The sequence below is a fragment of the Saccostrea cucullata genome, unplaced genomic scaffold, assembly GCF_032062105.1.
Source record: "Saccostrea cucullata isolate Sc308-1 unplaced genomic scaffold, CSIRO_AGI_Scuc_v1 ctg1243, whole genome shotgun sequence".
Classification (NCBI taxonomy): domain Eukaryota; kingdom Metazoa; phylum Mollusca; class Bivalvia; order Ostreida; family Ostreidae; genus Saccostrea; species Saccostrea cuccullata.
In genome coordinates this window covers 377257-391980 of record NW_026931057.1, presented here as the reverse complement: position 1 = coordinate 391980, position 14724 = coordinate 377257, and the positions used below count along the sequence as shown (strand labels likewise).

Sequence of the window (14724 nt, the reverse complement as noted above, 5' to 3'; positions counted from 1 at the left end):
TTTCTCCCTTGGAAAATATCCGTGTTGTTACGAATGCCTTGCGAGATAACTTCTGATAAGGAACTTGTTTGGTTCTGTTCAAATGGTCAGCGATCTATCCCCTTATGGAGAGGGCTTATTTAAGCTATGCCTGCTGCCCAATCCATTTATGTAATTGTTACATAAAAAAATTTGATCAAATCAAATCCCCTTGTGAAGAACCCTTTCAAATACTAATTTTTCAGAGATTAAAGCATGCTTATATCCATGTTGTAAAAAAGATGAAATGATGTTGTTGAATATGTTCTTTAAAAATGTACGACTCACTTTATTATTTCAATATTGGCTAACATATACATATACAAAAAATGCTTTTTTCCGAACAGCTTTATCGCTATTTTACAATGTATACGATCATATAGATGCTAAAATTTGGGGAGAGACGTTGAAAAACTTAAATACATGTAGAGAAAATAATTTATACCTGATACAAAAGGGTTATTTAGTAACAATAACGTTCCAAATATCAATAACGTTATGTGACGTTATTCATCGTTTTATAGCGTTATCTTTTTAAAATTGCATTGCTTTCATTTTTAGTTTTAATAAGAATTTAGAAGGTATATAATAAAACATTTGGTATCAAAATATTCGGAAAAACTAGCTCTTACAGAATCGGTGAAAAAACGATTTTCGAAAATTTTGTCACGAAGGTCCCTTTTCGCTTGACGCAACTCATTTATATTTGATTAGGCAGAAACTTCTTGAAAGCTGCCATATACACAATCAATTTAATGGTCAACCCCCACCCGTCTCCCATCAACACACACACACACAAACACACCTTATTTGTCTGTTTTTGCAAATAGGCCTAGATTGCAAAGCTAAAATAAAACATCTTTTGTAAATGATAATTTTCAATTTGTTCTTGCACTATACATGTATCTAAACACCTGCATCACATTTGGCTTGCGTCACGTACCCAACTTAAGTACTAGTTTTACCATTGGCATTATCATTTTAGATTTCACTGCACGTGCAGTAGGATACTAGTGTGCATCATTGCATATATGTCGGTAGGAATTATTTCATTTTGTGTTTTAACTGTTCATGAAGATGACAGGGCCTAAATAATAACAATCGGTAAGTACAAGTTTTGGTATAGATTTGGGTAAAATAGTCTGAAATGCAAACGGTTAGGTTAAAGTTTAAAGGATCAAAGGTCATCCGATGCTACAATAGACGAATTTCACATTCTGAAGAGTTATCCCCCGTTATCAACGTTACATTCAGTTACAAGATCCAGAATTTTTTTTTCTGGGAGGGAGGGGGGGGTTCCAGACCAGAATTTCCTGAGAAGCAAGAAAAAAAAGAAGTTATGGTTTGGTCTGTTTTCTAGGGTGGAGGGACACTTAGGGCATCCAAAGTCATTTTTATTTCCTCCAGTATATATTATAGTCCTGCAAATTCAGGGGGGGGGGGTGTTGAGGGGATCTTCCAATCCACTTCCCTGTCCCTGTAATGACAAATGATCATGTGACTCCTAAATAGTAGGAAACTTTTTCCATTTGACTATACATAATATTGTTTCTTGTGTTATTATGTTATGTAAATTTAATGGTATAAAGGTTATGAACCCCTAGAGGTCATCCTCACTCTCCTAATGAGCTGGAAATGTTCACAATATGACTGCCTTAAATTAAATAAAAGTGCATCAATGATAAGATTACTTGACATTTTATTCATGAATTTGTGTCAACATATCTTCCTAGAATTAGGAATGAGAATCATTCAGAGATGGACCACATTAAACTATTTGTATAAACATTTTTTTTTTGCATACATGAACAAACAGGGGTCTGGGAAGGGGTGAGGGGAAGGATCGAGTTAATATTTCTTTACGTCTTAATGGTTGAAAACTCCTAAAATGAATGTTGACCTCAAATCTAACTTGTCCTCATTATTTTTCAAATGGTGGTGTCTCCATATGAGTGAAAAATTCCTGAGAGGGATGTTTAACAACAAACAAAATGACATAAAAACACAATATTGATTTGCGTTAAGAAATATGCAGGGGATTTTTTCCATCATAAATCTTCTTCTCAAGAACAGCAAGGGCATTCTTGTCCCCCATTTTGGGGAAAGGGAGGGGACACTAAATCTCATTTGTCTGTCAGTCTGTCCATCTTATTGACAGCTAGTATGTGCATCTGTCACAATAAATTTAACCTTGGTCATAACTTTTGAATGATAAGAGATAGTGCTTTCATATTTCACATGCACATTACCACAAAACTTTCTAAATATACTATGATTTTTTAACCCAAGTGAGACCTTGACCTTAAAGTTTTACCTACTTTCCAAAAAATAACATTTTAAATTGATCATTTTGAAAGAGAAAAGAAAGGGCATTCAGATTATACATGTTTATTACATGTGAAAAGACTTTTCTAAATATATCTTGACTTTTGACTCTGTGACCTTGACCTAGAAGTTTAACCTACTTTTCAAAAATATTATATTGTATATATAACTCAAAAGAGATAGGACTTTCATATTTGACATGTACATTACCTGCAACAAAATGTTTCAGAGCATGCTATGATTTTTCCCCTTTGACCCAATTTTCAAAAATTGATATATGGTAGGGGTGCATATTTGACACACAATCTGCCATAAATTATGGTATCTCATTCAGTAAAACACAGAAAGCAGAGGACCACAATTCTTTGAATTTGCTTGTATAATCTTGATAGATGGAACATGCTCATATAATGTAGATTCAAGATTTTTATGCCACACCATGATTAGGAATACATGTATAGTTTTTGTCATGTCCGTCCTCCACCCTTCCATCTGTCTTTCCATCGGGCTCAAAGAAACTTTCTAGATATTTTTATCAAAGTTCATATGTTGATGCATACTGATGTAAATATCCAACTGCAGCAATATATTTTGACTTTGACTTTTCCTTTGACCTTCACTTAACTTTTCTTTAAATTAGTGTTTAGCTTTATTTTAAAGAAACCATTCAAGTTGTGTAATGAAACTTCACATGATGATACATACTGATGTAAGCTTATGATGCTTCACTCTTTTTTACCTTGACTTTTCCTGTGACCTTGATATCACTTTTCTAAAATTAATGTCTAGACCAGTTTTGAATAAACAATTCAAGATATATTTATCAAACCTCATATGCTGATACATACTGCTAAGAGCTATTAATACGTCAACTTATTTTGACCTTGAATTTTCCTTTGACCTTGACCGCACTTTTTAAAATATCATTTTTCGACACCATTAGTCCCCCCGGGGCAAATTCAACATTCCAAAACCTTACTGTACATCTACATGACACCACCAACCATCTCCCAAAAGATGATTAGGCTACTGTGTAAAATGTAAGAGGAGTTCAGGGAAAACAGGGCTTTTTGCATAAAAAACGTCATTTTTCGACCCCCTTTTAACCCCCTGGGCCAAAATCAAAATTCCGAAACATTGCTGCACATCTACATGACACCACCAACCATCTCCCAAAAGATGATTAGCCTACTGTGTAAAATGTAAGAGGAGATCATGGAAGACGGGGCTTTTTGCATAAAAAACATCATTTTTCGACCCCCATTTGACCCCCTGGGGCAAAATCAAAATTCCGAAACCTTACTGCACATCTACAGGACACCACCAACCATCTCCCAAAAGATGATTAGGCTACTGTGTAAAATGTAAGAGGAGTTCAGGGAAGACAGGGCTTTTTGCATAAAAAACATCATTTTTCGACCCCTATTTGACCCCTTGGGGCAAAATCAAAATTCCGAAACCTTACTGCACATCTACATGACACCATCAACCATCTCCCAAAAGATGATTAGGCTACTGTGTAAAATGTAAGAGGAGTTCAGGGAAGACGGGGCTTTTTGCATAAAAAACGTCATTTTTCGACCCCCATTTGACCCCCCGGGGCAAAATCAAAATTCCGAAACCTTACTGCACATCTACATGACACCATCAACCATCTCCCAAAAGATGATTAGGCTACTGTGTAAAATGTAAGAGGAGTTCAGGGAAGACGGGGCTTTTTGCATAAAAAACGTCATTTTTCGACCCCCATTTGACCCCCCGGGGCAAAATCAAAATTCCGAAACCTTATTGCACATCTACATGACAACACCAACCATCTCCCAAAAGATGATTAGCCTACTGTGTAAAATGTAAGAGGAGTTCAGGGAAGACGGGGCTTTTTGCATAAAAAACATCATTTTTCGACCCCCATTTGACTCCCCAAGGCAAAATCAAAATTCCGAAACCTTACTGCACATCTACATGACACCACCAACCATCTCCCAAAAGATGATTAGGCTACTTGGTAAAATGTAAGAGGAGTTCATGGAAGACGGGGCTTTTTGCATAAAAAACGTCATTTTTCGACCCCCATTTGACCCCCCGGGGCAAAATCAAAATTCCGAAACCTTACTGCACATCTACAGGACACCACCAACCATCTCCGAAAAGATGATTAGCCTACTGTGTAAAATGTAAGAGGAGTTCAGGGAAGACGGGTCTTTTTGCATAAAAAACGTCATTTTTCGACCCCCATTTGACCCCCCGGGGCAAAATCAAAATTCCGAAACCTTACTGCACATCTACATGACACCACCAACCATCTCCCAAAAGATGATTAGCCTACTGTGTAAAATGTAAGAGGAGTTCAGGGAAGAAAAGTGTGACAGACGGACGGACGGACGGACGGACGGACATGAGTAACAACAATATACCCGAACTTTCTTTAGAAAGTGCGGGTATAATAAGCATACTACCAGCAGATGCTACGATGCCCACTGCACAAATCTCCACAGTATAGAATTGGACTCACTTGGTTTTAATCATAATGAAATACATAGACATGACGTCTGTGAAAAACACAAAGAAAAGAAATATTCACGTTGGTGTTTGAAGTGTGAACTCCCATTCTGTTCAGCTTGTGCAGGGCACAGACGACATCGCACCAAACAAATTGGTTCAATTTTCAAAACTCGAAGAAAACAAAGCAGAGAAACGTTTGCGAATGTTAAAGAAAAGTTAATCCCCAACAGTTGCACAATCACGAAAACGATCAACTCTGATGTTAAAATTTGTAGAAGAGAAATTCTAGGCATTGAGTTTAGTATGATGTCAAGCATGATATTCAAAGTGCAGAAATTGAAATATGTAATTGATATGTTTCCTTATGGGGAACTTTGTGACGCTATTTCTTATTTAATTTCTAATCTTCACGAAGAGAAAGAGATTATGAGAAGACATATTCTTGTCGTACAAAAATATGACCATAAATACGGGGACCTAGCCAAAAGGCAGGTTCAATTTCTCTCCTTTATAAAAAGAACACCAGTCCCCGCAAAAAAGAACTTTTTAAATATCGTGGCTTCTTACCCGACTGAAGAAATCAATTTAGAAGATGTGAAAGGTTCACTGGGAAATATTCAAATAAAAGAGACTGAAAGAAAGGGGGTCATGAAAATTGAACAACTGAGGAAAATGGTTTCCACTTCTGGAATCGATGAATGCATAACGGTCACGGGATCACATTTCTAGAGTGACGTCACACCTGGTTTGGGTGAGTGATAAACAAAATCTCATTTTGACAGATTATTCAGGTTGCTCATTGCGTCATCTCAAAGATATAAACAGTGTTTGGGGAGTGCATTCAATTAATGCTATCGGGAAGATCGTTTATATTGACAGGGATTGTAATATTAAGAAGCTTTCTACAGACAATAGAACAAACATTACTCTGATATCGAAAAAAGAACCATGGGATCCAATCTGCGTATGGTGTTCACGCTTCAATGGGGATATTCTGGTTGGAATGGGGAAATATGACAAGGATGCTGATAGGTACGCCGAGGCCAAGGTTACACGGTACAATAGCGATGGAGAGTTAATCCAGACCATAATACACAGCAAAACAGGGGGAAATTTGTATGCCTTTCCGATGTACATCACAGAAAACCAAAATGGCGATGTTACGCAGCACAGTTAAGGTTACAGTAAGGAGGCGGGGCCTAATTTGTACGGGAAATGTTTACTATGACGTCACACATAATATAAGGTCTTCAAAATACCACAAAATGAAATTATTTGCTATTTCAAACAGTTGGATAGTTGTATACTACATACAAACTTACTATTACATGCAGTTTTGTCGTTTGTTCAGTCCCACACAACAGTATGTAACGATGCATCGATCGCAATGCACTTGTCAATGTGACGTCATCTCGCAAAAATGACGCAGTTTTTACACAGTGAGAGGCTGATAAAGTCACATTTTGTACAATGAAAAATGTCTTTTGTTCTCAAATAAAATATTATTTGCAGTAAAATAAAAAGCCGCTAACTTGGATGCGATGTCTATTTTAGTATTTTATTTATAAACTGTACGTGAATTCTCCATACAAGCGATACTGTCGTGTGTTTGTATGCAGATTCACTGAAAAAGTAATGGAAGGGCCCTAATAAATCGATTTATTGCAAGGGCATACCCTCAATGTATCTTGTCAAAATTTTGCACATAAACTCAAGAAGCATTAAGATATTAGAAAAGTGCTGCGAACCTCTTGAAATCTAGCAAATAAATTAATTAAAGCTATATTTAATGTAGTTGACCAGCAAAATATTCAACCTGCCGCCCAACAAATTAAATTTTACCAATTAAAAAAGGAATCTATATAGGTTCGCAGCGCTTTTCACAAACTACATATAGTGTTGAAACGGATTATAAAATAAACTAAGATTTTTAACTTGGTTATGCCCTTGCAATATTGAAATTTATAGATGACCTCTAAACTGCAAGTATAATTGCCAAAGTCATGTGACGTCGACATCACACGACAAGTCTAAATAAAAAATCTAAATGTCCCCAACATGTAGATTTAAACCACATTACATTTTTTTGATATAAGTGAATTCCTAAAAAGAATCGCCCATCCTAATATAGTATGTATTTTTATCTTAAAAAAATCGCCGATATTTCCATTTGTAACCTTAACTGTGCTGCGTATTGTGTCTGACTACTACCGTGGTGTGATAGTTACAGACAGTCGAGGAAGACATCGCTTTTCATACAGTGGACCGCCATCCTGGCCACGCCTTATACCACGTGGAATCTGTACGGACGCGTGTGCTAATATCCTCATATGTGATGTCGGCTTTGACATAGTTCACATGATTGACAAGGACGGACATATCCTTTCACTGCCAGAGACGCATGCGCAACAACAGAGAATTAAAGAGTCACGGAGCCTGAGTTATGATGATAAAACTCAAATTCTATTGATCGGGTCATACAGCAAAAACACAATATATGCTTGTAGGTTCCTAAAGAGAACGGGAAACTGCAATTTTTAGAGTATTGTCTCAGAATACGTTTGATGTGAAACTTGATTAAAGAACATTTGACATATTGATATAAATGTTACTGATATATTATATAATGATATGGATGAGCTAATTTAAGGTATTTACCTACCGGTATAACCTTCAATGAATGCGTATATCAGCTCGCTTTTCTGCTCGATACCTAATATATTTCAGCTATTTAGGCATAAAAAGGTAGCATTTTGCAGATATTCTGCTCAGATATGTTTAAACTTGCCAATTTTGTTCCATTTGAATATTATTTTCCATACGTTTTATTTGATATTAATGGAAGATAAGATACAAGTGTGCTTATGGAAGTCTGAGTATAATAGCTGATGACTTATATATTTGTGTTTTAGACTTGATTTCTTCTTATACAAGTATGTTAATATCAATTTAGATCAATATGCTTAATTGCTTTCCTAAATACTAGGTATAATTACTATCTCGAATGATTGATTAAATGTTTGAAATTAATTATGGAGATAACGAACAGCATTCAAGCTCAAAAGGCCATTAAACAATACAAAATTGGAACAGAGGATACACAGACCTCCAAAACAGCGAGGTCGGAACACGTACCATGGAGGAGTGAGCACACCCTGTCTACTGGTCTCACTCGTAATGTATATCTTGTCCTGATCGGAAAAGAACAGGAAATGAATGGAAATGAACTATTAGATGAATATTTATCTATAAGACAGTCAAAAATATTTTTTTTACCCAATATCTATGTTAACACGGATTTTTATCATACAATTAACATACTGATATGAATTTGCATTTAATTTATGTACGATTGTAACTTTTAGATTGAAATACATGAAGAAAACAAACATTATTCAAGTTTAAAATTTCATTCAATGAAAAATTTGGAGATAACAAACATTTTCAAGATCAAAATTCCTCTTAACAATACAATACAAATCTTATGTAGAGCAAACACGACCCTCTTAAAAAATCAGAGGTAGAATATATATTTTTGATCCATGTATGTTTTTCCGTCATGTGGTGTACATACTGAAACTTATTCTATGTGCCTAAATTTGATTTCATTTTGGTTGGAGGATTGAGGAGGTAAATGAAGGAAATTTAAAGAATTAACTCATCTACCTCCTGCTCATATCACAATAGTCAGCTCAGGACCATCTTTAGGATAAAATACAATGGCTGAACACATTGTGAACATGTTAACTGCTTTCATTATTTAAAGTAAAATTTCTTTGGATAGCATTGTCATTACACTAAATCTTATAACTTTACTTTGCCCCTATTTCAATTAAATATTCTCATCTATTCCACAAATCATTTCTACTTTTTTAATAAAGAATGAAGAATTTTTTTTGTCAGGTCACGTCTTTCTTACATTTAAAATGTGTCTATTTGCGATAAACTATTCAATGAAATCCTGTAAAATCACTTAATTTGTTCTTGAGGCGTCAAATTTTCGTGGTTTGAGGGAAATTTATTGGTTTATGGAGATTTGATTTCGTGGTTGAAGAATTATAGTAATATTTGTGTAATATTTGTGTAAAATTGCCTTTCCTTGTGGAATAAATTCGTGGGTCTCTTCATACCTTGAAACCACAATAATTAAACCCCCATGAAAGTTTGTGATTTTACAGTAAGTGATCAACTGCTATAATTTATGACGATGTCTTTTGCCACGTTTGTATATCTCTATGTTCTGTTATGGTTAAAATATCGCGTAATAATGCCTTCAAGAGTCCGAATGGTTGAAATACCTTAATTATTGGTACAAGTGACCTTCTATGTTACGCAGTGATCATCTAAGAAAATCTACAACATGTTTAACCAAAAGGTTTTTGTCTATTTCCTTTTAAATGTCAGTTCCAGTGGCATACCACCTGTTTACTACTTGCTCATTAAACCAGTCATCATAATATCATAGAGTTTGTTGTAAGGGTCTAACGAACACGACAACGGCGATAATGCATAATCACTTTGTTGAAAACCCTTCACAATATTTTAGTGTTTTGGTACACGTAATAAATAGATCCTTACTAGTCATATAAAAACAAAATAGAATGCAGACTTTTAATTCATGAGTTTAAAGGTCTCAGTACAATAGCTTGTATCAGTAAAAAGTCTCTAATGACCCCGTACCCCCTGCTGAACATTTCACCGTAGCGATCACACAGAAGTGATTTAAATGAACCGTGGCCGACCTATCAGGTATTCTTCATTCCTCTATTTATAGTCTGGTGGACTTCCCTCTGTATATTTCAATGTACATGAAGCGTGGTCAGGGATTACTTATGTTTTTTAGAACCTGTAATTGGTTTAGAAAACCCCTCTCCCATTTCCTATTTTACACATGAAACATCTAGGATGTATGGAAGATCTGAATATTGACCAATGATGTTATACAGGTAAGCAGTCTAAAGGATTATTTAAAAATGGCTGTTGTAGCATATTTTGTAAAATGTTTATATCGATTGTTCAACTATTTATGCATACATAAAGGCATGAATTAATCTTTATACTTGTCAGTTCTTTATTTCATTTTATTGCGTGGACCCTAAAGTCCACGCAGTAAAGATATAAGCGAGGTTAAACCGGATGCATGGGCATAAGTCAGGCTACGCATGCCCGAGAAAGGTGGAGAGTCATCTCGGGTCTTTCCGTGAGAGGTCGGAAAAACAACTTCCGCAAGTCGGAAAGGCCGAAGAATTTGCGATTGGGAAAGTTCGACCCCCCTTCCCTAAGACAGCTTACCCGTAGAATAATTCGCCCTATTCAAAAGCTGCATATCGTATCTATTAATTTATTGGCGAATCCAAATTTCTTTCTTATACATACACATTTATATAGAAACTAAACATCGATTTTACGGCATATGCATTTTAAAAAGTATAGGAAGAACTTGCAGAATATAGAATAACAACTTGAATCAAGAACTTCATTAAACGAATAGTTCTGTGTTTTAAAAGATAGAATAAGTCTTCTTCGGCATTTCTTCTGTGCATCAAGCCTTGCAAATATAATTTGATATGGAGCAATCCAAATACAGGCTGATACAGGCCTGTAGCAGCGCTTTTCCATATGGAGGAAGGGGGGGGGGGCTCTGAAAAAATCTGCGTACTACAGATCTGTGCTACACGTGTATCATCAGATATATTTTTCCAGTTATAAATTTCTTCCGTATAAATCAACAGATGTAAAGTCCCAGCAACTATAGTTTATATCAGTATAGCCCAATTTTTTTAAAATGACAAAACTATATAGGCCAATTGGAGATAACATTTAACAATTTTGCTATATGTAAGTACTATCAGTCAAAGTAGGCAGATCATAATAGAAAATTTGAACGAACCTACGTGAATATTCACCAAACCTAGAAATTGTCTTGAATTAAATTTCGTTTAGAAACACATACATATGGTCCATGTGTTGTAGTCTTTTTTTAAAAGGACAACAACTTGTCAAATGATTATTTTAATCAAGATAAATGGCACTAACTGATTACTACTTGTCATCATTATAACCTGTCAAAGAAGCATTTGTTTAAACAAGCATATAAATGTAATTATCTGTCAGATTGACATTATATGAAAAATCAAATGAATTAACTGAAAAAATGACAAATCTGGTAATTATTTAACAATGCGAAATATTTTTCTGACCTGCAAAATATTATACCGACTAAGGTTAAAGAGACACCGTGACGCACAAAGGGGAAAATTGACAAATGTAGAATTTTTGCATGACCCTTGTTAATTTTGTTCAATTCCTAAATGTATAAGGTTTCAGAAAATTACAGGTTTCAGAACCTAAACATTGTATTTTTTATGGAGAAAGATAAAAGTAAAAATATTTTCAGTATGCTCCATCACAAAAATATTGCTAAATACATCTTCCTCCCTATTGTACGTTTGCGCTGAAAAGTTGTATAAGTTTCCATAATTACCATGGTCCCAAGTACCCAGGAATGAATGTAAGTAGACCAAAACTTTTGATGCAAAAACGTTCTTAGAATATCAGAACATCTCACAGTTGCAAGCTCCAGTTGAATGTTATTTACCATTTGAGCTAAAAATAAATAAAAGTGGTGTGAACTTAACAAACACAAAAACAACGAAACGGTAGATACAACATTTGTTTTTCCGGCACTCATTAAAATTTTCATATTAAGTATTTCTCTGTCTGCATTATTATCGTAAAGAAAGACATTCATGATTTTGACTGTGTTACTTTGAGGTCCGTGTTTGCTCTGCTCTGATCTTGTATATTGTTTAATGGACTGAGATTGAATACTGTTCGTTATCTCCATATCCTTCTTTGACCTTCCAGATGTAATGTTGTAAATGGTATTAAATATTAAATATCTATGTTTACTTGTTAGATAACCATTTTGATTTTTTAGAAAGTGATGTCAAGTTGTCAACTGGAAGACAGACACTTCTGGCTTTCGTTTCTACGTTAACAAGAGAAGAATTGTACAGGAGAATCGATGATGATTCTGACTTGTCTTAGCCTCTTGTCACCAAGAGATCATAAAATCTTTATTTTGATGGACAGTGTTCGGTAAAAAAAGTAAATGAGGTGTGAAATTCTATGAAAGTTCTTCTTTGTACAGTCATTTCTTTACATTTTGATAGAAGAATCGCAAAAAGATCCAAGACAGAGATTAATTTATGTCCAGTCCTTCTTTGAAAAATGTTACCAATAAAGAAGTACAATTCTTTACTTTAAGAAGATGGAAAACAGAAAAATATTTTACATCTTAATTTTTTTTAATTTTTATCAAGATTGCAACGCAGTGAGAAGACCAATTTGAGAAAATATAAAAAGTGCAATAAACTAAGTGTAAATGATACGATTATCAATGGATACAGATGTTTACACTCATTGGAAAGTTCCACATTGTTTTCAGTGTAAGGGGGACGTAGAATTCTATTGTAAAACATGTAAAGAAGATCTTTGTGTTCTTTGTAAGGAGAAACATATGATAGACCTCGACACCAGATACCATGATGTAGTGATTGACCGGTTAAAGTATGGCGACTTCATAATTCTAGCGTCGTGTGACACGCACCAGTTTAGATACATAAAACACTGGTGTTTCTCTTGTAAACTTCCAATCTGTATGGAGTGTGATGGACACCTAAATCACGAAATTCTGGATATCATCTCAGCTTATGAACTGTGCATAGAACAACACAAAGAAAAAATCGCTCATATAAGAACTGATATTATCTATAATAATCTTTCTATTCTATCGGATGTTAAAAGGAGTGAGGAAATTTATCAGTCAAAATTATCTGGCCTCCAGGAATGCATGACAAAGAAAACTGTGAGAATGAAGAGTATGTTTGATTCAATAGTAAATGATTTGAATGGATTCAAAACGTATAAGCTGTTAATTCTACAATCTAGATTACAAATACCAAAAAGAAACATTACCAGAAAAGAAAGATATTTATACCAATTAGAACAGGTATTAGACAAGCCTGTACAGTTTCTGATCTGCCTTAAGAAAACTTCTATTCCAAGAATCACGTTCATTCCTGATACTCTTTCCTTCTCCCTGAGCTTTGAAATGAACAGGGTGGGGGCAATAAAGCTACTAGGAGAAATCCAAATCACAGAGACAGGTAAAAGACAAATAAGAAATGAACAGCTACTGGAATTGATGCATACACCTGTGTGTGTGTTGGAGAAATCTTTCACAGTGATAGGTGCTATGTTGGTTCGTCACATATCCTGTGTTACAAGAGATCTGATATGGATCAGTGACCCGTATGGACGAATCATTTTGACAAATACAACAGGTGACCCTCTACATATTGTGAATAATACAATAAGTTATACTGGAGGACACTCTGTAACTCGTGAGGGAAATTTGATTTTCATAGATAAATATAATAACATCAACAAGTTGTCTTTAGACAACAAAACGTGTATTACTCTAATAAAGAACACAGACCCATGGAAAGCAGATTGTTTGTTCTCTTCTCCCTCTAATGGAGATCTAATAGTTGCGATAATAAGGTATGATACTGTTAAAAATATGTATTCAGATGCCAAGGTAATACGGTATAATAGTAAAGGACAACAAATGCAGGTCATCAAACACGATAACACTGGTCAGAAACTGTATAAATTTCCAAAATACATCACTGAGAACCATAATAAAGATGTAATTGTTTCTGACTTGAATCATGGCGTTGTTGTGACAGAGTTTGGAGGAAAACACCGCTTCTCCTACATGGGACCTCCATCAGGACCACGATTATCTCCACTTGGAGTCTGTGTTGACGCTCTGTCAAATATCCTGGTGTCTGATGCTAAAAGTCAAAATGTACAAATGATTGACAAAGACGGTCACTTCTTATCACTGCTTTTGACCAAACAAAAGATAAATGTATCAGGGGGTCTGGACTATGATAACAGAGATCACCTTCTCTTTGTTGGAACAACGGATCATAACAGAAGAGTGGATGTCTATCGGTACATAAAGAGAAAAGACTATCTTATAGACGATTTTAATGACTAGCTTACAAGTGTATATACAGATACATACAAAGAAAGGACTATCTCGAAAACGCTTTTAATGACTGGGCCACATGTGTATATTATGAGTTTATGAATCTCATTTGAATTGATACGCAAGAACATGCTCTACGTATGAACAATTTCTAAAACGAGGTAAATTATTGACAAACAGTTGATGAAACAAGAATATCAATATTCTCGTTTAAAGTAATTATTTCATAAGTTCTATGGGCGATACAATGACCTCAGCAAATACAATATATCAATGAATCAAATGCTAGCTAACGTTTTTTTTCATATTAGTCCATAATTTACATAAGTTTTCAAAGTTATCACTATTGTAAATCAAAGATTTCAAAGTGATCACTATAATGTCAATGTGATCGCTATAGTAAATTAAAGTTTTCTAAGTTTTCACTGTAGTAAACAGGTATGGGGTAATCGTAAGAGAGTAATTGTAATCGATTGTAATGATTACTTTTTTCAAGTAATCGACAGTAATCTGTAATCGAAGAGGTTTTCGATTACTTGTAATCGTAATTTAATCGATTACAGCAAAAATTTCCAATGTAATTATAATTACTTTTTCAATTACTTTCAATTACTTTATACATATACATACACATCTACTTTATACATGAATGCTACATGTTAAGTCCAGTACCCCAAATTGTATGGTGTATGGGGAAACTGGGCGATATCCTTTAGAAATATATAAATGTACGAATGATTACTTACTGGGCTAAACTTTTGATGTCACATGAGCGGAAGCTGACATACATAATGTATTGCTTTCTTTATAAACAC

The 14724-nt window shown here is 34.8% G+C and overlaps 1 protein-coding gene across 1 annotated transcript; it reads left to right on the top strand.

Annotated features, from left to right (window-relative positions):
- The first annotated feature begins 12508 nt into the window (after positions 1–12508).
- Positions 12509–13918, top strand: LOC134231222 (uncharacterized). The gene has a single exon (XM_062713156.1). The coding sequence runs from the start codon at positions 12509–12511 to the stop codon at positions 13916–13918; it is 1410 nt and encodes a 469-aa protein (XP_062569140.1).
- Positions 13919–14724: the final 806 nt, after the last annotated feature.

Coding starts and splice junctions, on each gene's coding strand:
- LOC134231222 (XM_062713156.1), top strand. CDS start 12,509: ATGGAGTGTGATGGACACCTAAATCACGAAATTCTGGATATCATCTCA.